The sequence below is a fragment of the Neofelis nebulosa genome, chromosome 9, assembly GCF_028018385.1.
Source record: "Neofelis nebulosa isolate mNeoNeb1 chromosome 9, mNeoNeb1.pri, whole genome shotgun sequence".
In the NCBI taxonomy this organism is placed as follows: domain Eukaryota; kingdom Metazoa; phylum Chordata; class Mammalia; order Carnivora; family Felidae; genus Neofelis; species Neofelis nebulosa.
In genome coordinates, this window is record NC_080790.1 from 41,428,741 (window position 1) to 41,453,039 (window position 24,299).

A 24,299-nucleotide genomic window follows, 5' to 3' on the forward strand; every position below is an offset into this window, starting at 1 on the left:
GATGGTATTTGTGGCCTTTAAGAGGTAGAAAACTGCAGGGTATATTTTCCAAAAAATACGTACATCCCTATGATCTGACTAATTTTTGTTCCAACCTAGTTTTTTGTTTTTTTTTGTTTTTTGTACCCCCTTCTCTGATCACCTTGAACCGAGTTTTTAAAAAAAAAAAAAAAAATTATTTTTAACCCCTGGCATCATTTGTTGATCATCTGTCAGCATCCTTTGACTTTGTTCTTCTGTCATTGTCAAGATACTTTTTATTAGGGATGCCATAGAGAAAGCTCCTCAGTGTCTGGGGATATAGGGAATCCTTCAGGGATGATTCTGAAAGATACTGTCTTTTACTTCTGCCCCTTCTAAGAGCTATACCTGTGTGTTCTATAGCCTAGTATTCTTCTCCATTTGTAAAATCCCATGACACAGGCTTCCCAAAGGTTTTGCTTTATATCTTGATTAAGTTATATTTTAACATTTCTAGGAAGGCAGCCTGCTATAACTGAAAAGAACAGACACTTTGGAATCAGAGATACTTAGATCTGAATCTTGGCTCTGCCACTCACTTCCTAGTTATGCCACCTTGTTGTGTAAGTTATTTACTGTCTCTTTGCCACAGCATCTTAATTTGTAGATGGAAATACTAAGCATACAGGCTTGTGGTGAGGCCTTAACAAGACCTGTCTTGAGCCCTCTTGCAGGGCTTCTCACAGAACAGGTTCTCTTGGAGAATCAGAGATCACCAACAATCTCTGTCTTCAAGGAGCTTCCATTACAGTGGAAGAGATGTGGCCACACCTAGAGTTGGGTAGAAGGAGACATCTGTATTCGTATATGTGAAGACTACAGAGAGAACCATGGTCAAACTGATGGTCTTTAAGTGCTCTGCATTGTGAGGGGTGATGTAGAATAGACCCTAATGCTTATTTGACCCACATTCTCATTCTATGGCCATTTATGCATTTGTATTTTAGTTTATTTTAATTAATGTGCATTTAAAGTAAAAATTGTGAGTGTAGAAAAACACATCATTTTCAACGTCTTTTGATAACATTTATCAAGTATGATATGTTTTGAACAGGCATTTGAGATGTGAGTTCTGAGTCTCAGCGGCTTACTAGTTCTTTTGCTCCTGGGGAGGTATAGGGTGTTTGGTACTGAGTAGGTGATACGGTGTCTTGTAGAGCAACAAAAGTAAACATGGCCGCAGGAATGAGGGTACACAAACGCAAGTCAGGCATACCTTCAAGTTCACTGACATGCCGTCACCTGAGAGAATGGGTCATCCCAGAACCTTCCAATTCAGAGCAGCATTCTAATGGGGCAGAGGGGAGGCCCCGCTTGGTTCTGCTCTTTTCTGACAGCATAGTGATCTTGTTAGTGGGAAGAATGAAGACATCCAGTGTCGCCTGGTGGTGTCTTTTCCTGATCCCAAGACATTATTAAAATCATGGTATTGAATTTATTTTACAGTGTTTACAATTTTCCCCATAATAAAGTGCTTCGTGGTTAATGTTTCAGGCCAAAGAACAGACAGGAGCGACAGCTTCTGTCATTTATGTTCCTCCTCCTTTTGCTGCTGCTGCCATCAATGAAGCTGTTGAGGCGGAAATGCCCTTGGTTGTGTGCATTACTGAAGGTATCCCACAGCAGGACATGGTGCGGGTCAAGCACAAACTGCTGCGTCAGGGAAAGACCAGGCTGATCGGGCCTAACTGCCCTGGAGTCATCAATGTAAGTGTAAAAACAAAAATAAGCCTGGATTTAGGCTTTCACAAGGCTAACTAGTTTTGAGTCAGTCCAAGTGTGTTTGTGTGTATGACTTATTAGTTACAGGTTGTTGTTTTCACTTTTCTGAAACTGTGATTTCCTTTCCTTCAGCCTGGAGAATGCAAAATTGGCATCATGCCTGGCCATATTCACAAGAAAGGAAGAGTTGGTGAGTATGTTTCTTACAGATTAAAGAAAAAAAAGTTCTTTGCGCTAAGCTCAGAATTCACAAAGAGAATTTGTGCCTGGGCAAATCAAATTAATTTTAATTAATTTAACTGTCTTGGAATTTACCAGGGATTTTGTAGTGAATCAGTTCTCTATCCTGAGTTGAATGAGTTTAAGAGTCAATAATAATTCTGCAGAATCAGTGAAGATATTTTTTGGAGTTTTTAGAGATTCTTTTCCTGGGCAGCATGCTATGGATTCTTTCATGTGCTTGTATGTATCACGACTTCATTTCATTTTACTACTAAGTGGTAGTCTATTGTGTGATTACACTACAGTTTGTAAATTGTCCTGTTGGTGCACATTTGGGCTGTTTCTAGGTCGAATCATGATGACTAAGGATAAAGTGATATTTGTGTGAATGTCAGTGAAGTAGTTTATAGGACTGGGTTAAAGGTCATGATTTTTCTTTGTTACTAAAATCCCTTAGACCTATCAGCCCTTCTGCCAGTAGGGTACTTAACCAAATTCTTGTATTAAGGAGGTTCTAGGGAGTTCCATAGTCTATCTGAGGTTTAGTGGGGACCTGATTCATGTCATCACTGGTGCTCTTGTAAATAGGTGAGCACTCTGTATACTCTTAAAGCTACTGCTAGAGACTGAAGTGAGCACGTAAGGAGTGTCCTGTGCCAAATTGCCTTTCTCATCACTATCCTGCTTTCTAAGGTGCCTGCCTGTAAACCTAAAAACAGCCGCATGTGACATACTTTACCCCTCCATCCTTTAAAAATTTTTATTTTATTTTATTATTTCTTTTAATGTTTATGTATTTTTGAGACAGAAAGAGAGCACGAGTGGGGCAGGGGCAGAGAAAGAGGGACACACAGAATCTGAAGCAGGCTCCAGGCTCTGAGCTGTCAGCACAGAGCCCAACATGGGCTCAAACTCTAAAACCATGAGATCACAACCCAAGCTGAAGTTAGATGCCCAACTGACTGAGCCATCCTGGAGCCCCCTAAAATTTTTATTTTAATTAAACTTTATATACTTATGTAATTGTAGATTCATTTTTTGGCCTTATTTTTAATTATTTGTTATTTTTAAAAATAAAATTTACTGTCAAATTGACTAACATACAGTGTGTAAAGTGTGCTTTTGGTTTTTGGGGTAGATTCCCGTGGTTCATCGCTAACATACAACACCCCGTGCTCATCCCAACAAGTGCCTTCCTCAGTGCCCATCATCCATTTTCCCTTCTCCCCCACTCCCCCATTAACCCTCAGTTTGTTCTCTGTATTTAAGAGTCTCTTATGGTCTGCCTCCCTCCCTCTCTGTTTGTAACTTTTTTTTCCCCCTTCCCTTCCCCCATGGTCTTCTGTTAAGTTCCTCAAGATCCACTTATGAGTGAAAACATATGATATCTGTCTTTCTCTGACTGACTTATTTCACCATAAAACCTTCCAGTTCCATCCATGTTGCTGCAAATGGCATGATTTCATTCTTTCTCATTGCCAAGTAGTATTCCATTTTATATATAAACTACATCTTCTTTATCCATTCATCAATTGATGGACATTTAAGCTCTTTCCATAATTTGACTATTGTTGAAAGTGCTGCTATGAACATTGGGGTACATGTGCCCCTGTGATTCAGTGCTCCTGTATCTTTTGGATAAATTCCTAGTAGTGCTGTTGCTGGGTTGTAGGGTAGTTGTATTTTTAATTTTTTTGAGGAGCCTCCACACTGCTTTCCAGAGCGGCTGCACCAATTTGCATTCCTGCCAACAGTGCAAGAGGGTTCCTGTTTCTCCACATCATTGCCAGCATCTATAGTCTCCTGATTTGTTCATTTTAACCACTGACTGGCCTGAGGTGGTATCTCAGTGTGGTTTTGATTTGTATTTCCCTGATGATGAGTGATGTTGAGCATCTTTTCATGTGTTGGTTGGCTATGGATGTCTTCTTTGGAGAAGTGTCTATTCATGTCTTCTGCCCATTCTTCACTGGATTATTTGGTTTTCAGGTGTTGAGTTTGGTAAATTCTTTATGGATGTTGGATACTAACCTTTATCTGATATGTCACTTGCAAATATCTTTTCCCATTCCATCAGTTGCCTTTTAGTTTTGTGGATTGTTTCCTTTGCAGTGCCGAAGCTTTTTATCTTGATGAGGTCCCAGTAGTTCATTTTTGCTTTTAATTCCCTTGCCTTTGGAGACGTGTTGAGCAAGAAATTGCCGCGGCTGAGGTCAAACAGGTTGTTGCCTGCTTTCTCCTCTAGAGTTTTGATGGTTTCCTGACTCACATTTAGGTCTTTCATCCATTTTGAGTTTATTTTTGTGTATGGTGTAAGAAAGTGGTCTAGTTTCATTCTTCTGCATATTGCTGTCCAGTTCTCCCAGCACCATTTGCTAACGAGACTCTCTTTTTTCCATTGGATACTTTTCCCTGCTTTGTCAAAGATTAGTTGGCCATACATTTGTGGATCCAATTCTGGGTTTTCTATTCTATCCCATTGGTCTATGTGTCTGTTTTTGTGCCAGTACCATACTGTCTTGATGATTACAGCTTTGTAGTAGAGGCTAAAATCTGGGATTGTGATGCCTCCTGCTTTGGTTTTCTTTTTCAAGATTTGTTTGGCTATTTAGGGTCTTTTGTAGTTCCATACAAATTTTAGGATTGTTTGTTCTAGCTTTGAGGAGAATGCCGGTGCAATTTTGATTGGGATTGCACTGAATGTGTAGATTGCTTTGGGTAGTATTGACATTTTAACAGCATTTATTCTTCCCATCCATGAGCACGGAATGTTTTTCTATTTCTTTATATCTTCTTCAATTTCCTTCCTAAGCTTTCTATAGTTTTCAGCATACAGATCTTTTACATCTTTGGTTAGGTTTATTCTTAGGTATTTTATGGTTCTTGGTGCAATTGTAAATGGGATCAATTTCTTGATTTCTCTTTCTGTTGCTTCATTATTGGTGTAGAGAAATGCAACCAATTTCTGTCCATTGATTTTGTACCCTGCAACTTTGCTGAATTCATGTATCAGTTCTAGCTGCCTTTTGGTGGAGTCTTTTGGGTTTTCCATGTAGAGCATCATGTCGTCTGCAAAAAGTGAAAGTTTGACTTCTTCTTTGCCAATTTTGGTGCCTTTTATTTATCATTTTGTTGTCTGATTGCTGATGCTAGAACTTCCAACACTATGTTAAAACAACAGTTGTGAGAGTGGACATCCCTCTTGTGTTCCTGATCTCAGCGGGAAAGCTCTCAGTTTTTCCCCATTGAGGATGATATTAGCTGTGGGCTTTTCATATATGGCTTTTATGATGTTTAGGTATGTTCCTTCTATCCTGACTTTCTTGAGGGTTTTTATTAAGAAAGGATGCTGTATTTTGTCAAATGCTTTTCTGCATCTATTGACAGGATCATATGGTTCTTATCCCTTCTCTTACTAATGTGATGTATCACATTGATTGATTTGCAAATATTGAACCAGCCCTGCAACCCAGGAATGAATCCCACTTGATCATGGTGAATAATTCTTTTTATATGCTATTGAATTTGATTTGCTGGTACCTTGTTGAGAATTTTTGCATCCATGTTCATCAGGGATATTGGTCTATAGTTTTCCTTTTTTTGTGGGGTCTCTGGTTTGGGAATCAAGGTAATAATGCTGGCTTCATAGAATGAGTCCAGAAGTTTTCCTTTCATTTCTATTTTTTGGAACAGCTTGAGAAGCATAGGTATTAACTCTGCTTTAAATGTCTGCTAGAATTGGGGTGCCTGGGTGGCTCAGTCGGTTGAGCATCCAACTTCGGCTTGGGTCATGATCTCACGGTTTGTGGTTCGAGCCCCACAGCTCAGAGCCTGGAGCCTGCTTCGGATTCTGTGTCTTCCTCTCTCTCTCTCTCTCTCTCTCTCTCTCTCTCTCTCTTTCTCTCTCTGCCCCACCCCCGCTTATGCTCTGCCCCTCAAGAATGAATAAATGTTAAAAAAAAAAAATTTAAATGTCTGGTGGAATTCCCCTGGGAAGCCATCTGGCCCAGGACTCTTATTTGTTGGGAGATTTTTGATAACTGATTCAATTTCTTCACTAGTTATGGGTCTGTTCAAATTTTCTATTTCTTCCCGTTTGAGTTTTGGTACTGTGTGGGTGTCCAGGAATTTGTCCATTTCTTCCAGGTTGTCCAGTTTGTTGGCATATAATTTTTCATAGTATTCTCTGATAAATTGCTTGAATTATTTTTATTTTTATTTTTTTAATGTTTATTTTTGAGAGAGAGAGAGAGAGAGAGAGAGAGAGAGAGAGAGAGAGACAGAGAGAGAGACAGAGCATGAGCAGGGGAGGGGCAGAGAGAGAGGAAGACACAAACTCTGAAGTAGGCTCCAGGCTCTGGACTGTCAGCACAGAGCTCGATGCATGGCTTGAACTCACAAACTGCAAGATCATGACCTGAGCTGAAGTCAGACACTTAACCAACTGTACCACCCAGGGGCCCCTGATAATTGCTTGTATTTCTGAGGGATTGTTTGTGATAAATCCATTTTCATTGGTGATTTTATCATTTGGGTCCTCTCTCTTTTCAAGAAGTCTGGCTAGGGGTTTATCAATTTTATTTTTTCAGAAAATCAGTTCTTAGTTTCATTGGTCTGTTCTGAGTTTTTTTGGATTCTAATTGTTTATTTCTGCTCTAATCTTTGTTATTTCTCTTCTTCTGCTGGTCTTGGGGTTTCTTTGTTGTTCTGCTTCTAGTTCCTTTAGGTGTACTGTTAGATTTTATATTTGGGTTTTTTCTTGTTTCTTGAGATAGGCCTGGATTGCAATGTATTTTCCTTAGGACTGTCTTTGCTGCATCCCAAAGGGTTTGAACTTTTGTGTTTTCATTTTCATTTGTTTCCATGTATTTTTTAATTTATTGTTTAATTGCCTGGTTGACCCATTTATTCTTTAGTAGGATGTTCTTTAACCTGCATGCATTTGGAGGTTTTCCAAACTTTTTCCTGTGGTTGATTTCAAGTTTCATAGCATTGTGATCTGAAAATGTACATGGTATGATCTCAATTCTTTTATATTTATCGAGGGCTGTTTTGTAACCCAGTATGTGATCTATCTTGGAGAATGTTCCATGTGCACTCGAGAAGAATGCGTATTCTACTGCTTTAGGATGAAAAGTTCTGAATATATCTGTCAAGTCCATCTGGTCCAGTGTATCATTCAGGGCCATTGTTTCTTTATTGACCCTCTGTCTAGATGATCTGTCCATTGTTGTAAGTGGAATATTAAAGTGCCCTGCATTTACCACATTCTTACCAATAAGATTGCTTACGTTTGTGATTGTTTTATATATTTGGGTGCTGTCAAACTGGGGGCATAAACATTTATAATTGTTAGCTCTTCTTGATGTTTAGATCCTGCAATTATGATATAATGGCCTTCTTCATCTCTTGTTACAGTCTTTCATTTAAAATCTAGTTTGTCTGATATAAGTATAGCTACTCCAGCTTTCTTTTGACTTCCAGTAGCATGATAGATGGTTCTCTATCCCCTCACTTTCAATCTGAAGGTGTCCTCAGGTCTAAAATGGGTCTTTTGTAGACAGCAAGTAGGTGAGTCTTGTTTTTTTTATCCATTCTAATACCCCATGGCTTTTGATTCGAGCATTTAGTCCGTTTACATTCAGTGTTATTATTGAAAGATACGGGTTTTGAGTCATTGTGTTATCTGTAGGTCTCATGCTTGTAGAGATATCTCTGGTCCTTTGTAGTCTTTGCTACATTCCACTCACAGAGTCCCCCTTAGGATCTCTTGTAGGGCTGGTTTAGTGGTGATGAATTCCTTCAGTTTTTGTTTGTCTCGGAAAACCTTTATCTCTCCTTCTATTCTGAATAACAGGCTTGCTGGATAATGGATTCTTGGCTGCATATTTTTCCTATTCAACACATTGAAAATTTCCTGCCACTCTTTTCTGCCCTGCCAAGTTTCAGTAGATAGGTCTGCTACTACCCCTATGTGTCTACCCTTGTAGGTTAAGGCCTGTTTGTCCCTAGCTGCTTTCAGAATTCTCTCTTTGTCTTTGTATTTTGCCAGTTTCACTATGATATGTCATGCAGAAGATCAATTCAAGTTATGTCTGAAGAGAGTGTTCTGTGCCTCCTGGATTTCAGTGTCTGTTTCCTTTCCCAGATTGGGGAAGTTCTCAGCTATGATTTGTTCAAGTACACCTTCTGCCCCTTTCTCTCTGTCTTCTTCTTCTGGAACTCCTATGATACGGATATTATTACGTTTCATTGAATCACTTAGTTCTCTAATTCTCCCCTCATGGTCCAGACCTTTTTTATCTTACTTTTTCTCAGCTTTCTTTTTCCATAATTTTATCTTCTGTTTCACCTATTCTCCCCTCTGCCTCTTCAGTCCTCGCTGTCACTGCCTCTACTTTATTTTGCACCTCATTTACAGCATTTTTTAATTCATCATGACTGTTTTTTAGTTCCTTGATCTCTGCAGTGATAGATTCTCTGCTATCTTCTATACTTTTTTCAAGCCTAGCGATTAATCTTATGACTATTATTCTAAATTCTTGTTCAGTTTTATTGTTTATATCTGTTTTGATCAGTTCTTTAGCTGTCATTTCTTCCTGGAATTTCTTCTGAGGAGAATTCTTCTATTTCATCATTTTGACTAGTTTTCTGTCTCCTATGTGTTTTAAAAGCTTGTTATGTGTCCTGCACCTGCGAGCACCACTGTATTAAAGAGGTGTCATAAGCTATCCAGGGCCTGGCCCTTGAGGAGGTGTTTTTTGGAGTGTGTTACTTGCTCTCTGTTGTTGTGACTCTGGTTGTTTTATCTCCCTACCTGTAGTGATGTTTTGAACCCTCCACCAAGTATGCTTTGATTTGTTTGTTGAAGTAGCCCTTTAACAGTATCCTGGGGTAACACAAGCCCACGAAGATGAGTGCGTTCAGTGCACTACATTCAGTGCAAAAAACCAAAACCCGCAGAGCTGTTCTGGCTCCGAATGTGTGGCGTTCTGCTGTGAGGCAATGTGCTGCGATGCACGCGGTCATTGTTTCTCTGTAGGCTATGGAGGCGTCATAGTAGGGGTACTGAGGGGTGCAAGGGATCACTCCCTCCCACTTCACCTCCCAGAAACACGGGGACTCCAGAAACTTTTTGCACCAAAGATGTCTTCGCCCCACCATCACTCTGAAACACCGTCACCTAATAGTCGCATTTCTTCCATTGGCTATTATTTATCCTGTTTTGCTCCCCTTATCCCTCATGGGGCAGGTGCTCTCTGGGAGCAGTTACTGAGGTCCTTTATAACTCCCTGCCTGGTCTAAAGGGCTGCCTTCCTTCAGCGTTTGGGGTAAGGGGCCTATAATTGTAAATTCACATGTAGTACCATAGGTCCCTGAGGATCTGTCTGCTTTTTTTCCCTGGTCTATTTTCGCTCTATCATTCAAATTGGGTAATTTCCATTTCATGGATTCTTTCCTCTCTCCCCTCCTTTATGCCATTGAACTCATCCACTGAGCTTTTAGCCTTGGTTGTTTTATTTTTCACTTCTGAAATTTACATTTGGGTTCTCTTTATATCTTCTATTTTTTTGCTGAGACTTCAAATTTTTTTTTTTTTTTTTTTGATAAGGGCTTTCTGTTTTCTCATTTGGTTTCAAGCATGTTCATAATTGTTTGTTTAAAGCATTTTTAGCATGCCTTCTTTAAATCCTTGTTAGATAATTCTTCATCTTGGTGTTAGCATCTGTTGATTCTCTTTTCATTCAGTTTGAGATCTCCCTAGTTCTTAATATTCTGAATGATTTTTGATTGAACCGTGGATAATTTGTATATTATGTTATGAGACTCTGGGTCTTCTTTGAACCTCGTATTGACACTGCTTCAGCAGAGATTGTTGGGGGAGGCATCTCATTGCTACCAGGTAGATGTAGAAGTCCAAGTTCCCTACTTGCTTCCATTGATACTGGAGTGGGTGGGCTCTTCCTTACTGGGGATGACGGTTCTGCTCCCCTACTTGGTCCCTACTGACATTCACTGGGGATGGCCTTGTTATCGTTGGGTGATGGTGAAAGCCCTGACTCTCCACAGTGCCTTCTCTGAGACCAGAGAAGAGCCTCAGTACTGCTGGATGAAGATAGACATGCAGGCTCCCCACATGGTTTCCACCCACATGGTGGGGGTGGGGCTCATTATCAGCTGGCACACATGAATGTTCTGACCGCCTACTTGGCTTTCTCTTTCACCAACCTGGAAGGTATGTTGGGTGCCTCACTGCAGCCTCCTAAATGCGGAAGTCTAGGATTCCCTTTTGGCCCTTTGCTCATATGAGTGAGGGTGGAGGCACAGTTTTTTCCTGCAGTGTTTGGTTGGTATGGTATAGTTATTTCCTCAGAGTTTTCTGTTTTCTTAGGCTGTCCTTGACTGTTTTGCTAGAGAGAGCAAGCTTTGGGGGAAGATGCTTTTTTCTATACCCTTATGTGTTTCTGGAATATTGTCTGATTTAGCTCCATATCTAGGATGTATGAGGCAAAAGAAAACCCAGGGAGCTCACCGGTGTATCATTTCTTGAGTCTCAAAGTCCCTAGTCACCTTGCCTTTTTCGTCTCTTAGAGATTTCTTGTATTTGTTTTCTATATAATGCCCAGGGATTTTACTTAACAGGAAGAACAGAGGAAAGTACTTCTACTCAGAAGCAGAAGTATCCTTGTGATAAGTATTTTTAAGTGATAGCCTCTTTTACTATATATACTGTAAGGATCAAAGGAGTAATCTACCCTAAAAATATGACTTTTGTTACCGTCTGTGTATGCATTTTGCATTTATGTAATTTACATATCATTTCTATAATCAGTTGAAAGCCCCTTAGAAAAATGATAACATCCTGGTGTTACTATGAGTATATAGCGATGATAACACAGAACTTTGCTTAAGAATGTAAATATGTTGGGGCGCCTGGGTGGCGCAGTCGGTTAAGCGTCCGACTTCAGCCAGGTCACGATCTCGCGGTCTGTGAGTTCGAGCCCCGCGTCAGGCTCTGGGCTGATGGCTCGGAGCCTGGAGCCTGTTTCCGATTCTGTGTCTCCCTCTCTCTCTGCCCCTCCCCCATTCATGCTCTGTCTCTCTCTGTCCCAAAAATAAATAAAAAACGTTGAAAAAAAATTAAAAAAAAAAAAAAGAATGTAAATATGCTGTACTAAAGTTGAAGTAGCTTGTGGTTATGGTTTTTGTCTCAGTCTGACAAGAATTCTACTTGCCCTGATAGGGGGATCATATTGTTAGAAGAGTCTCTCAGTTCTTAAGAAGTGCTCCAAGGCAGAAGTTTAAAGAAAGCAAATCATGGACATGCTGGAAGTATTCACCACCCCGTAATCCATCCTCTGTTTTTAGCCCATACAAAGTTTTGTGTTTTATTTAAAAAAAATTTTATATAATATATTCTGACAACTGAAGTTACTCAGTTATTCACAACCTGTTATATATAGGGATTCACCTATTATATACAGATTGTGGCATGAAAGAAATTATCTTCCCTGTAGCTCAGCCATGCATGGTGAACTACAGTAGAGAGGACATCTAGGTACCCCCACCCTCGTCCCCACATGTACGCACCTTGTCCACATGAGAACTTAGGCACTTTCTCATGGGCCCATGGTATGAAGGGAATTAGGTAAGATAGACTTGAACTCAGAGGGATCTTGGCCTTATTCCCTAGTTATCTTTATATCGATTTGAGGGGCACCTGCGTGGCTCAGTCAGTTAAGCGTCCGACTTTGGCTTGGGTCATGATCTCGTGGTTTGTGAGTTCAAACCCCACATCAGGCTCTGTGCTGACAGCTTGGAGCCTGGAGCCTGCTTTGGATTCTGTGTCTCCCTCTCTCTGCCCCTCCCCTGCCCACGCTGTCTCTCTCTCTCTCTCTCTGTCTCTCTCTCTCTCTCTCTCTCTCAATAAATAAACATTAAAAAGTATTCTATATTGATTTTTTAAAGTCTATATATTATTTGAAAATTAGTAGAAAAATAATTGTGGGAAAGATATATAGCATTCCTAAATGTGACTAATGCTGGTTTGCAGGCTGAATGTTTTAGTGGCTTAATAGTTTGGGTATGTATAAATCTAACCGGTTATTTTCTGCCACTCTAAGCAGGATTGTACTTAGCAAGTTCATATTGATACTACCCTTTTCATACAGATTCTTAGAGCAGGTAATGCAGTCTTTCCTACACTGCTTTGTTGATGTGAAATAATCCTAACTAATGGTGTAGTCTCCCCTTGGTCTAACTTTTAAAACTTCCCTGCTTTAATTTAAACCTTTTCTTATTTCATCATTTGAAGGTATTGTTGATTTGGATGGCAAATTATGGAATGGGTTTTTTTATATACTTATATTTGTAATATGATAGTCTGTCATATGAACATAACCTAATGTTTTTAAATTCTCTTCCTTTAAGGTATTGTATCCAGATCTGGGACCCTGACTTATGAAGCGGTTCACCAAACAACACAAGTTGGACTGGGGCAGTCTTTGTGCGTTGGTGAGAGATTTTTCATAAAATCATTTTACTGTAACACAGTGTCTTCACTGAGAGAGTAGAGTACTAATTATTATTTTGATTTTTTTGTAAGAAGTTTTGATAACCATTAAAAAGATGGTGCGATCTTAAATTTAATTTGCCAAAGTGTGAAGCACCACCATATATTTTCAAGATTCATGGTCCAAGGTTTGACTTTCACGTTGAGGAACAAGCATTGTGGGACATTTAGCTCCAGAAGAGGCTTGGTGCCTGAAAACACGACTTACTTGACTTGCTGTGAAGAAATGGTTCTTCATTAGGACTTTTGTTACCGTAATTATAATTTTGTTGCCATTGTAAACTGTTATTTATGCTTCACAGTTAGGGAATTCTTTGCTGTTTGTTGTCTTATTCTTTTTTTTTTTTTTTTTTAATTTTTTTAACGTTTATTTATTTTTGAGACAGAGAGAGAGAGCATGAACAGGGGAGGGGCAGAGAGAGAGGGAGACACAGAATCGGAAACAGGCTCCAGGCTCTGAGCTGTCAGCACAGAGCCCGACGCGGGGCTCGAACCCACAGACTGTGAGATCATGACCTGAGCCGAAGTCAGACGCTCAACCGACTGAGCCACCCAGGCGCCCCTGTTGTCTTATTCTTAAGGCAACCTTCTGAGGCACCTCTGAGCTGAAAAGTTGTACTGTTCTAGCTTTATTGGTGAGAAAGTCTATGTTGAGGATGATTGAGCTCCCAGAACCTCTTTTTTATCTCATTATACTGCCTACTTCTTTTAAAAGTAACAAGGTTTTACATTTTAAAATAATTTTAGTATTTGTTGACAAAGCCAGGCAGTTTTCTCATTTTTATAAATATTTCTTCAAATTTTTAGAATAACTTTTAAAAGCCTTTCAAGGGGCATCTGGGTGGCTCAGTCAGCTAAGCGTCTGACTCTTGATTTCAACTCAGGTTGTGATCTCATGATTCATGAGATCAAGCCCCACGTAGGGCCCTGTGCTGACAGTGCAGGAGCCTGCTTGGGATTCTTTCCCTCTCTCTCTGCCTCTCTCTCTGTCAAAATAAATAAAATTTAAAAAATAAAAGCCTTTCAAAAATAGCTTTTTATAATAAATTATACAATATAGCCCTGGAGCATTATTAGGATTGAGAGCCATAAAATCACTATTGGAAACCTTAATTGAGCTTCTCTGTGTACAAAGCACAATCTTAGCCACAAAGTGATGGAGAATAAGAACAGGTTTGAAACAGAGTTGCCAAAGTCATGTTCTCCAGTGTCTGTTTTTAATTTGTAAAATGCTAATAATAATAATGCCCATTTCACAGAGAGGTTAGAAGAATTAGGAAATGGCAGGTCTAACGTGTGCTGAGGCACAGTCCTTGACACACATTTGGCACTCAAATGCAACTTCTCTTCAGAGGTGCATTGAAAAGTAGGAAATCAATCCTGCTTTCAGTAAGTTTACAATGTAAAAAATTTTTAAAGTGTCAGCAAATCTGTTGGGAACATTTACTTTAATCCTATCCAAGTAGCTATCTTTAAATGCTTGTGCTGTAGTCATTACCCTGGATCTAAGGGAAGAGGGGTCAGTGCACCCCCAACTCTATCCCTCACTGGGACTTGTGTCTTGAAACTTGTATGCAGTTTCTCTGCAGTGTGCCTCATCTAATAGTTACTTTGTGCAAAGAAATTTGTAAAAGGTTTAATCAGAGAAGAGACATTCTTTTGTCTTCTGTAGCTTGCAGCACAAACACACATTTTCTTAAAATGCTTGAAAGAGTTATTTGGGAAAAATTTTGTGGGAGGGAAGAAGCTTGATAAAGGAGCTAAAACAAAAAGAAGGTAGTCTTTGTGAGTATCAAAAGGCAACCACCATTTAGCATTCATGTAATATTAGAAACAAATAAATGTAGCACTTTGTGATTGTTTTTAATGTTCAATGCAAGAGTGATGATACATTTTAAAACAGTGGTGAGAGGGGTAAGCAAAATAAGAAATGAGTTGAAACAACATTTCTAAGCCTAATTTTTGTGGTTCGTCCTTAAATTTTCTGCTGGTGTTGATATTCTTCAACTTTTTCAGGCATTGGAGGTGATCCTTTTAATGGCACAGATTTTATTGACTGCCTTGAAATCTTTCTGAATGATCCAGCCACAGAAGGCATCATATTGATTGGTGAAATTGGCGGTAACGCAGAAGAAAATGCTGCAGAATTTTTGAAACAACATAATTCAGTAAGCTTGGGTTTGGGTTTGGAAAAATATAGCTCCCTGCACATAGTAGACACTTCCTGAGCTAGTCGCTGCTGCACTGCTGTTGAATCTTACTTTCCCAACTTTGCTTTTGCAGAGGTTGCTAACGGCCTCCATTCATCCTCCGTCTCTATCCTCTTGGTTTTTCTCCTGGTTCTTCTCGTCTTAATTTTCCCCTGGATTTACTTTCTGTGCCTGTTCCTTAAGTGCGAATGACTAGTGTGTATAAACATCATACTTCATGCAGTTTCCAAGGCAGAAGCCTCAAAAGCATCTTTTACTTCCCTCTCATCACCTGTTTCCACTCAGTTATCACCAAGATCTGGCCTCAGTAATACGCTGAGATTCAGAGCATCGTCTGTTATTGCTCCCTTTGCTCTGGTTTCAGCTGACATCTTACCTCATCTGCACCGTGTCTGTAGTTTCTTCCTGATAATCTCTACTTCTGTTCCTCAGCCAGCACTCCCTCCCCTTCTCTCCTGGGCCATCCTGCTCACGGCCACCCAATTATCTGCCCTTCGGAAACGCAGACACCGGAGCCTCATGCCCCCTGGTTTTATTGAACCATTACAGTTTCCCATTCCGTATCAGATGAAGTGTGGATTTAGCATGTTATTCCAGTCCCTATACACCTCCCTAACCCTCTTCTCCAGCTCCGTGTCCCATCTGACATGCCAGTTGTTTTCATTCCCGCTTGCCTTCACCTGTTCCCTCTGCAAGGCATGCTTAATATCCGATTCTCACTCTGGTCTATGTCAGGGACAACAGGGAGCGGCATGTTGGTGCCCAGCCCAGTCCCCTGGCCCATGAGGCACCAGTAAGTGGTGGATAAGGAGAGAATAAATAGATTGTTAGGAGTTTGGGGTAAAATGTTACTAGAGTGTCTCGAATTCAGATAAGTTGTAAAGTTTGAAATTTAAGGAAAAACTGACTTCTCTTTAGGAAAGAGGTTAATATGACATTATTACCATGTTCAAGTGAATTTTGGAATGTATTTAGACCCAGCTCTGAATCTCTTGAATAGCTTAGAATTTAGTGTGAAAAGCTAAGCATATACATTTTACTTCATTTCGTGTATGTTTTCTTATTCCTGGCTAGTCCTTATGGGGCTGATTTTTATTAAGGACCTACTGTGTTCAGGACTCTAGGTTGAACAGGTGACATAAAACACTTAGCACAGTACCTGGCACAGAGTGAACCATGTTATCTGCTGCCACCATTACTGTTTTTAGTATTATCATCATCATTACAATGATAGTAGTTATTGGTAAAAGTGGTGTTGTTTAATCTTGACCCTCTGAGTAAGATGTTTTTGTCCTTTTATGAGTAAGGAACCTGACACAGGAAGGTTAATAACTTGCCAGTGGTAGGTGTACAACAAATGAGCTAAGGGTGGGATTCACCCCCCAGGTCTGCCTGACGTGTCCATGATCCCATGGAGGGATCAGGAATTGGATTGCAGGGATTAAGGGCAAGGGTCAGCAGCCCCGGGCCTCTGATCAGACTACACTGACCTCATCCTGACTGGTCTTTCTGTTTTGGGACTTTCACATTTCTCATTATTTCTGTATCCTATTTGCAGACTATACTTCCTTATAGTCTTTTTAATTGTATTTTTCTCTTCTTAAAACATTTCAAGTGACTCTTCTTTGTTTATAGGGTAGACTATAAACTTGTCTGACATTCTAGGTTCATCAAAATCTTGTTTCTTTCTAGTGCAGTATTCTCACTCTGTGAGTATGGGGACAGAGGGATCAAGTAGAAATTAGTGCCACTCAGCGGTGCCTCGGTGATTCAGTCACTTAAAGCGTCCGACTTCAGCTCGGGTCATGATCTCATGGTTCGTGAGTTCGAGCCCCACGTCGGGCTCTGTGCTGACAGCTCGGAGCCTGGAGCCTGCTTCCGATTCTGTGTCTCCCTCTCTCTCTGCCCCTCCCCTGCTGCTGACGCTGTCTCTCTTTGTCTTTGAAAAATGAATAAACCTTAAAAAAAAATTTAAAAAGAAATCAGTGCCACTCAAATATGAGATGCTCATATAACTGCAGAGCCCACATGTGAATGAATAATTGACCTGTAGACGCTTTTCTTTTTAATTCTGTACTATAGTAGATGCTGGCCATACAGAGCTAAGTGAGAACATAGTTCCTGCATTCAGGGAATATATAGTTTGGGAAGGGAACACATGGGAAGTCAGTCACAGCCACTGTACTTAGTGTAACAGTGGAGACTTGTTAAGGGCACAGCAGGGTCCCTGAATGGAAGATGATCAACCATGAGGGCATTTGTGGAGACTGTGGGAGGAATAGTCGGAAAGGCTCATGGGAGAAGAGAAGACTTGAGCCAGGTCTCAGAAGTTAAGTAGAAGTTTGCCAGGTGTCCAAGGAGCGGGGAGAGCATTCTCGGCAGCGGAACAGAGGCCGAGCAGCCCGGAATTGCTGCACGGTGAAGAGCAGGAGGAGCGGTGGGAGACGAGGCCGGCGTAAGCAGGGTCAGACCACACAGGCACTGGCGTGCTGGCACCTTAGCACAAGAAGCAACCTTTCTAGTAATCGTTCACTGCCTCTTACTCACAGTTAAAAAACAAAACACAACTGACTTCATTTAAGAATGTCCTTGATGAAGCAGTGGAGATTATTAATTTTGTTAAATCCTCACCCATAAGGCAGTATTTTGTGATGAAGTGGGAGGTGAAGCAGCTTTCCAGTTGAGTTGTGAGCTGAACTAGCTGCTTTTTTCATGGAACACCAGTTTTACGCTCCAGAACGCCTGGCAGACACGCAGGTATGTGGACTGGGGTGTTTGGCAGAACTTTTCTCAAAAATGAACAAAGTGAACCTGCCATGTCAAGGAAAACAATTTGTAGTATTTGTTGACAGTGATAAAATTTGAGCTTTCAAGTGAATATTCATAGTTTGGAAAAGTCACTTCTGCCACCGTGAACTGGATGACTTCCTCCTACTAAAGACTTTTCTAATGAGATTGATAATGATGAATATGGTTTGTTGATACTGAATGATGAAATAGATCAGCATCCGGTAAATGTACATAACTCAGTGAGCCTATGCTTTTCATCTGACCAATGAATCTTACAAAGTCATTATAGGTAAAAGATCCATTCAAAGTGTAAGACAGATCAATGGATTTTAAAGTAACAAAGGACAGAAAGTTCATTGCTATGGTTTCGGATTCCAACATTGCAACTAACCTTTAAGAAATTACCACTTGAAGAGGTTTGTGTAATATCAAAGAAGAATATCCACAATTATCTGACAGGCTATTAAAATTCTTCCCCTTTTCCAACCATGTATGTATGTGAGCTCAGATTTTCTTTTACTTCAGCCAAAATAACATATGATAAATTGAATGTGAAAGCAGATATCAGAATCCATTTGCCTTTTATTAAATTTGACATTCAGGAATTGCAAAAATGTAAAATAATGCCACACTTCTGAGGAGAATGTTTTTTAAGATTGTTTTCAAGTTTTTATTTTTATTTTTTTATTTTTATTTTATTTTATTTTATTTTATTTTATTTTATTTTGTTTTGTTTTGTTAATTTACATCCAGTTAGTTAGCATATAGTGCAACAGTGATTTCAGGAGTAGATTCCTTAATGCCCCTTACCCGTTTAGCCCATCCCCCCTCCCACAACCCTTCCAGGAACCCTCTGTTTGTTCTCCATATTTAAGAGTTTCTTATGTTTGTCCACCTCCCTGTTTTTGTATTATTTTTGCTTCGCTTCCCTTCCCTTCCCTTGTGTTCATCTGATCTGTGTCTTAAAGTACCCTTTTGAGTGAAGTCATATGATATTTGTCTTTCTCTGACTAATTTCACTTAGCATAATACCCTCTAGTTTCATCCACATACTTGCAAATGGCAAGATTTCATTCTGTTGAATGCCAAGTAATATTCCATTGTATGTAAATATACCACATCTTCTTTATCCATTCATCCATCAATGGACATTTGGGCTCTTTCCATATTTTGGCTATTGTTGATAGTGCTGCTATAAACATCGGGTGCAGGTGCCCCTTCAAAACAGCATACTTGTATCCCTTGGATAAATACCTAGTAGTACAATTGCTGGGTCATAGGGTAGTTCTATTTTTAATTTTTGGGGGAACCTTTATACTGTTTTCCAGAGTGGCTGCACCAGCTTGCATTCCCCCAGCAGTGCAAAAGGGATCCTCTTTCTCCACATACTCGCCAACATCTGTTGTTGCCTGAGTTGTTAATGTTAGCCATTCTACATTGACAGGTGTGAGGTGGTATCTCATTGTGGTTTTGATTTGTATTTCCCTGATGATGAGTGATGTTGAGCATTTTTTCATGTGTCGGTTGGCCACCTGGATGTCTTCTCTGGAGAAGTGTCTATTCATGTCTTTTGCCCATTTCTTCACTGGATTATTTGATTTTTGGGTGTTGAGTTTGATAAGTTCTTTATAGATTTTGGATACTAACCCTTTATCTGATATGTCGTTTGCAAATATCTTCTCCCATTCCATTGGTTGCCTTTTGGTTTTGCTGATTGTTTCCTTCGCTGTGCAGAAGCTTTTTATTTTGATGAGGTCCCAATAGTTCATTTTTGCTTTTGTTTCCCTTGCCTCTGGAGACGTGTTGAGTAAGAAGTTGCTGCGGCCAAGATCAAAGAGGTTGTTGCCTGCTTTCTCCTCAAGGATTTTGATGGCTTCCTGTCTTACATTGAGGTCTTTCATCCATTATGAGTTTATTTTTGTGTATGGTGTAAGAAAGTGTTCCAGGTTCATTTTTCTGCATGTCGCTGTCCAGTTTTCCCTGCATCATTTGCTGAAGAGGCTGTCTTTATTCCATTGGATATTCTTTCCTGCTTTGTCAAAGATCAGTTGGCCATATGTTTGTGGGTTCATTTCTGGGTTCTCTATTCTGTTCCATTGATCTGAGTGTCTGTTTTTGTGCCAGTACCATACTGTTTTGACGATTACAGCTTTGTAATACAGCTTGAAGTCTGTAAGTTTTTATTTTTAAATGATATTTATGTAATTTCTTAGTTTTAATTTGAAATACAGGAAATATCAGATATAATTTTACATAAACAAAAGTTTTTTGGGATTGTCAATTTTTGTGAGTGTAAGTGGTTCTAAGACCAAATGATTTGCGAACTCCTGGCCTGGGGGAAGGTGATCGTGCCTGAAGGAAGGCACTCAGATTCCACTGAGTTCAGGTTCAGCCTTTTACAGGCCTGTCTGGCTACCTTAATGCATCTGGACTCTTATTATGAACAGGATATTTTCATTCACTGTGAAATTTTACCATATATTAAAAAAATTTTTTTTGGTATCTCTTAACTGATTGATAATATTTTATGTTATTTCTTTAACTGTATTATAAGTCAAGAGAATTCCTGTGTAGATTTTTATTTTTAACCTCAGAATCTAGTATGGTGTTCTTTATGTATCTAGAGGTTGCATAGTAGAATGAATTTTTATTAAATAAAACTAGTCCTGATCTTCCTTAGACTTCGTAGAACTGCAGAGGACAAAGGGCCCTTGGCCGGCATTCTCGTTTAGCTGTTTCATTTCATAGATGAGGAATCAGAGGTTTACAGAGCTGATGTGTCTTGTCCACAGTCAACCAGCTTTAGTCAATAGGAAATTGAGTCTGGTGACTTCTCGTCCTGCATCTTTTCCAATCTACCTTCCACTTCATCTTTTTTTTTTTTCTAGCAAACTTATTATGGGTAAACTAATAATGAATTAAGGTACAAAATCAGGTTGAAATAAAACAACCTGAGCTAGTGTCTTAATTCATTATCACAAATTGCATAACTTCTATTTTTTTTTTTAGTGTACTTTTATTTTTCAAATGAAAGAATCTTATATGTATTTGTAAAATAGCTTGTGGACAGCCAAGTTAAAGTTTAATACCTAAACAGACAAAACATTTACTCAGGATTCTCTTCCTGAGATTGTGTGAAAAGTCATGCCATCTCAGAGGAGAATGCAGGGGCTGCAATTACAGCTTAATGTTTGTGCTGCTTCTCTTAGTGAGGATGGCTGGGCCCTGCCCAAGCCATTTGCCATTTACTTTCAGACTCAGGAATTTGAAGTCCAGTTTTGGTCAACTTCTTCATTACAGTGTTTAAAATATCACTTTCCAGGGTCCCAAGGCCAAGCCTGTGGTGTCCTTCATTGCTGGTTTAACTGCTCCTCCTGGCAGGAGAATGGGTCATGCAGGGGCGATTATTGCTGGAGGAAAAGGTGGAGCCAAAGAGAAGATCTCTGCCCTTCAGAGTGCGGGAGTTGTGGTCAGCATGTCTCCTGCGCAGCTGGGAACCACCATCTACAAGGTGAGCCATGACAGTGACCTGAGGTCTCTGAAGTTACAGGACTTCTAGCACGCGGCCACACTCACTGGGTGCCCAGAAACTGTGGCCCTTTCCCCTGGGTCTTATCTGTTGCTTAATTTCTGGTGTACAACTCAGCAGGCACCAACGGCTCTGTTAAGGCCCCAGTGTCCTAATTAGGCATGACCGGGAAAGACATTCTGATTTTAAAACATTTAACTTCTTTAAACATTGCAATTTGTTCTTTTGTGAGGGGCAAACTATGATATATAAGAAAGTATTTCAGATTCCATAAGTGCCATGAATTCCATTTGGGGGTAGTACAGGCCATTGCCTTGCATTTCTTTTTTTTCATTGAGGGCCTTTGGGATATGGCTACCCTGATCTCATAGGTTTCTGTTTCTAGGGAGAGGGGTTGAAGGCTTAGTGACAAGATACGAAAACTGGATGAAGAGGGAGTTGATGGGGAGCAGGGAAGGGAGATCAAAAGACGAGGTGGGGGCGCCTGGGTGGCGCAGTCGGTTAAGCGTCCGACTTCAGCCAGGTCACGATCTCGCGGTCCGTGAGTTCGAGCCCCGCGTCAGGCTCTGGGCTGATGGCTCAGAGCCTGGAGCCTGTTTCCGATTCTGTGTCTCCCTCTCTCTCTGGCCCTCCCCCGTTCATGCTATGTCTCTCTCTGTCCCAAAAATAAAAATAAAAAACGTTGAAAAAAATTAAAAAAAAAAACAAAAAAAAAAACGAGGTGGGGGTTTCCAGATCTTGAGCATCTGGCCCTGGCTGTGTTGGGATGCCATTGTTTGCAGGTTGGAGGAGTACCTCTTAACCATATGCTTTGCTTTATCGTTTTAAATAGCATCTTGGTTTCAGATGTTCTAAATGATTTGTTATCTTCCATAATCTCTTTGCAATGAGTTTTAGCCTCTTTAAGTGATCATTTAAGGCTCTCTTTCTCTTTATTTTTATGATGGTTATAGCCTGGACAAAAAAGCAAAGCAAAAACCAAACATTTTAAACGTGTTGAGAACAGGCAGCAATAGTATTCCCAGGAGGGAACCATGTTTTGTCTCAGTGTTTTCTGCCCTTGTCTTAGGGGTAATTAAATGGACTCCTTGTTTTGTTGAATCTTTGTGTTATCCTGTCTTTTGAAATAAGACACTGTGTGCTACAGTTCTAGGTGGTTAGTGAGTGTGTGAAGATGAAGTTTATTTAAAAGGGGAAAAGCAAATGCTTACATTCACTTTTGAGACTTGCATTACCATTTTTCTCCAGTAGGTGGCAACAGGCAACTACACATTGGTTTTACTCTAATTATTACAGTCTAGAGGAATGTGATTTTCTGTATTGTTTCCTTTTCAGATATTTCTGAGGTGCACTTGACATTCTGTTCAAACCTTAACTGAATCTGCATTTAGTCTCTTTCTCAGAGAAACGAAGCAAACCTGTTTCCATTGCCTTATTAAAAAGGCCAGTGTGGTTCATGTATGGCATTAAAGGTTTGCATAAGTAGTTGAGTTTGTCAACTCTTAATAATAATACTGCAGTAGAAAAATAAGTACAGTTCAAAGCTGCTCAGCCTCTGTGTTTGGGAGACATAAAGTTGAGCGTCTGCATCTAGTTTAGTGAAATTCAAGCGGACACAGCCTAATTTGAAAGCTGTTACGTTGTGTTCAAGCACCTTCATCCTGCTACATTTCACTTCTGTAATTTTTGGTTGTTCAAAGGATTCTAAAGATAAGAGGTTTCAGAATCACTTTGACCATGAATGTGATTTGAATCTTAAATCTTTTTATCCCTTCTCTCTTCCGTGTCTCTCTGTTTCTGAAGGAGTTTGAAAAGAGGAAGATGCTATGAAAGGAGAACCAAGAAGTTGCCTAAACCTATGGAATGAATCATTATGGAAATATGAACCCGTGGCTGTTTGCGTCTGTTGTCCCGATTGTCAACCTGTGTGCCTATCGCTGGTCTGGCTGTACAGCAGAAAGCCAGAGCAAGGTTCAGAACATCCTAGATTGAGAGGTCTCCATCGCATCGTATAGCAGACAGCCAATAAAGCTACCATTTGATTTGAATATGGTTTTGAAGCTTTTTATTGTTCCGATGAGGTGGGTGGGGAGGGTGAGAGAAGGGGAGGTGTGTGTGTTGGGGGGGGATATTGTGTGTGTTTTAACGGACTCTGTGGAGAACACTGTAACCAACTTTTGAGAGAATGAGGCTGTAAAAATTTCAGTATGGCATTTGTCTAATTATCTTAGACCCAGAGTAACTTTAGTTCTCTTTTGAATCCTAGTTTTCTCATGTATATATATAGTACTACTATCTTTCAGGATAGTTTTGAGAACTAGAGCATATAAAAAGGCAACTTGTTGTCAGTGCCATTATCATCATCATCATCATCATCATCATCATCATCATCATCTTTGTTTCGCTTGAGAGGTGGAAGGTCTTCAATAATGCTGTGTTTTCCTGTGGTTCTGCAGAGGGCTCTCCCCTTCCCCATCCAGAGCCTACTTCCCTTTGCTTGCGAATTAAGACATCTGCTGCAAGGAACCAGGACAGTGGGTAGCCATCCTATACTTTTGTTTAAAGGGGAGCTTGTTAACAAGGAGCAATTCCAGTGGATATTCTCAAATTGTGTAACTGCCCTGAAGGAAAACAAGAGCTGCAAAAATAATATTAGGGAGGAGCCCCTGAAGAAAGACTGTGTGTGGGGAGGCCTTCCTGCGGAGGGGCTAAGAGTTGGGACCTGGAGGCTGAGAAGGTACCAGCCACGCAGCAGTCCTAGCGCCCGGGAGAGGGGAAGAGCTCACCTTGAGGAGGCGAAGGGACACTGGTCTTTGGGGGCAGTGAGCCCTGGGAGGAGCTGGAGAAGATTTTGGGGGTGCTGGGGAGACAGAGGTGCTTCTGGCACTCCCATGACTGTGCCCAGGCTGCTGAGGGCACAAAGAGCAGGATTTTTTTTTTTAAATCTCAATACCCAGGGTTCATTGTCTTGCCACTTCGAATAATGAAGAGATGGACACAAAATAAAATGAACAGTGGGCAAAGGTTTTCAGAGTATAAGATTAGAAAGTAAGAACAGTATGGAAGCTCTCTTTAGAGAGAGAGGGCATTCGAAAGTGAATGCCCGCAGACTCTAGGCAAGGGTCCTTGTTTTATAAGGTTCTGGTTAGCACCCCCTCCCCTTCTCCCTTGTTCCTTCTCAGGTTCTGCCCTCATTGGCTGGACAACTCTAGGTGCTGGGTTGTCTATTCCT

At 40.3% G+C, this 24,299-nt stretch overlaps 1 protein-coding gene across 2 annotated transcripts in view; it reads left to right on the forward strand.

Annotated features, from left to right (window-relative positions):
• SUCLG1 (succinate-CoA ligase GDP/ADP-forming subunit alpha) overlaps positions 1 to 23,115 on the forward strand; it is a 42,503-nt gene extending 19,388 nt beyond the window's left edge. For both annotated transcript variants that reach the window (XM_058683533.1, XM_058683535.1), the window contains exons 4-9: positions 1,516 to 1,728; positions 1,876 to 1,933; positions 12,397 to 12,480; positions 14,555 to 14,706; positions 20,861 to 21,049; positions 22,871 to 23,115. In XM_058683533.1, coding sequence (XP_058539516.1) covers positions 1,516 to 1,728; positions 1,876 to 1,933; positions 12,397 to 12,480; positions 14,555 to 14,706; positions 20,861 to 21,049; positions 22,871 to 22,897 — 723 coding nt within the window. In that variant the 3' untranslated portion in view covers positions 22,898 to 23,115. The remainder of the gene's footprint in view (positions 1 to 1,515; positions 1,729 to 1,875; positions 1,934 to 12,396; positions 12,481 to 14,554; positions 14,707 to 20,860; positions 21,050 to 22,870) is intronic.
• Positions 23,116 to 24,299: the final 1,184 nt, after the last annotated feature.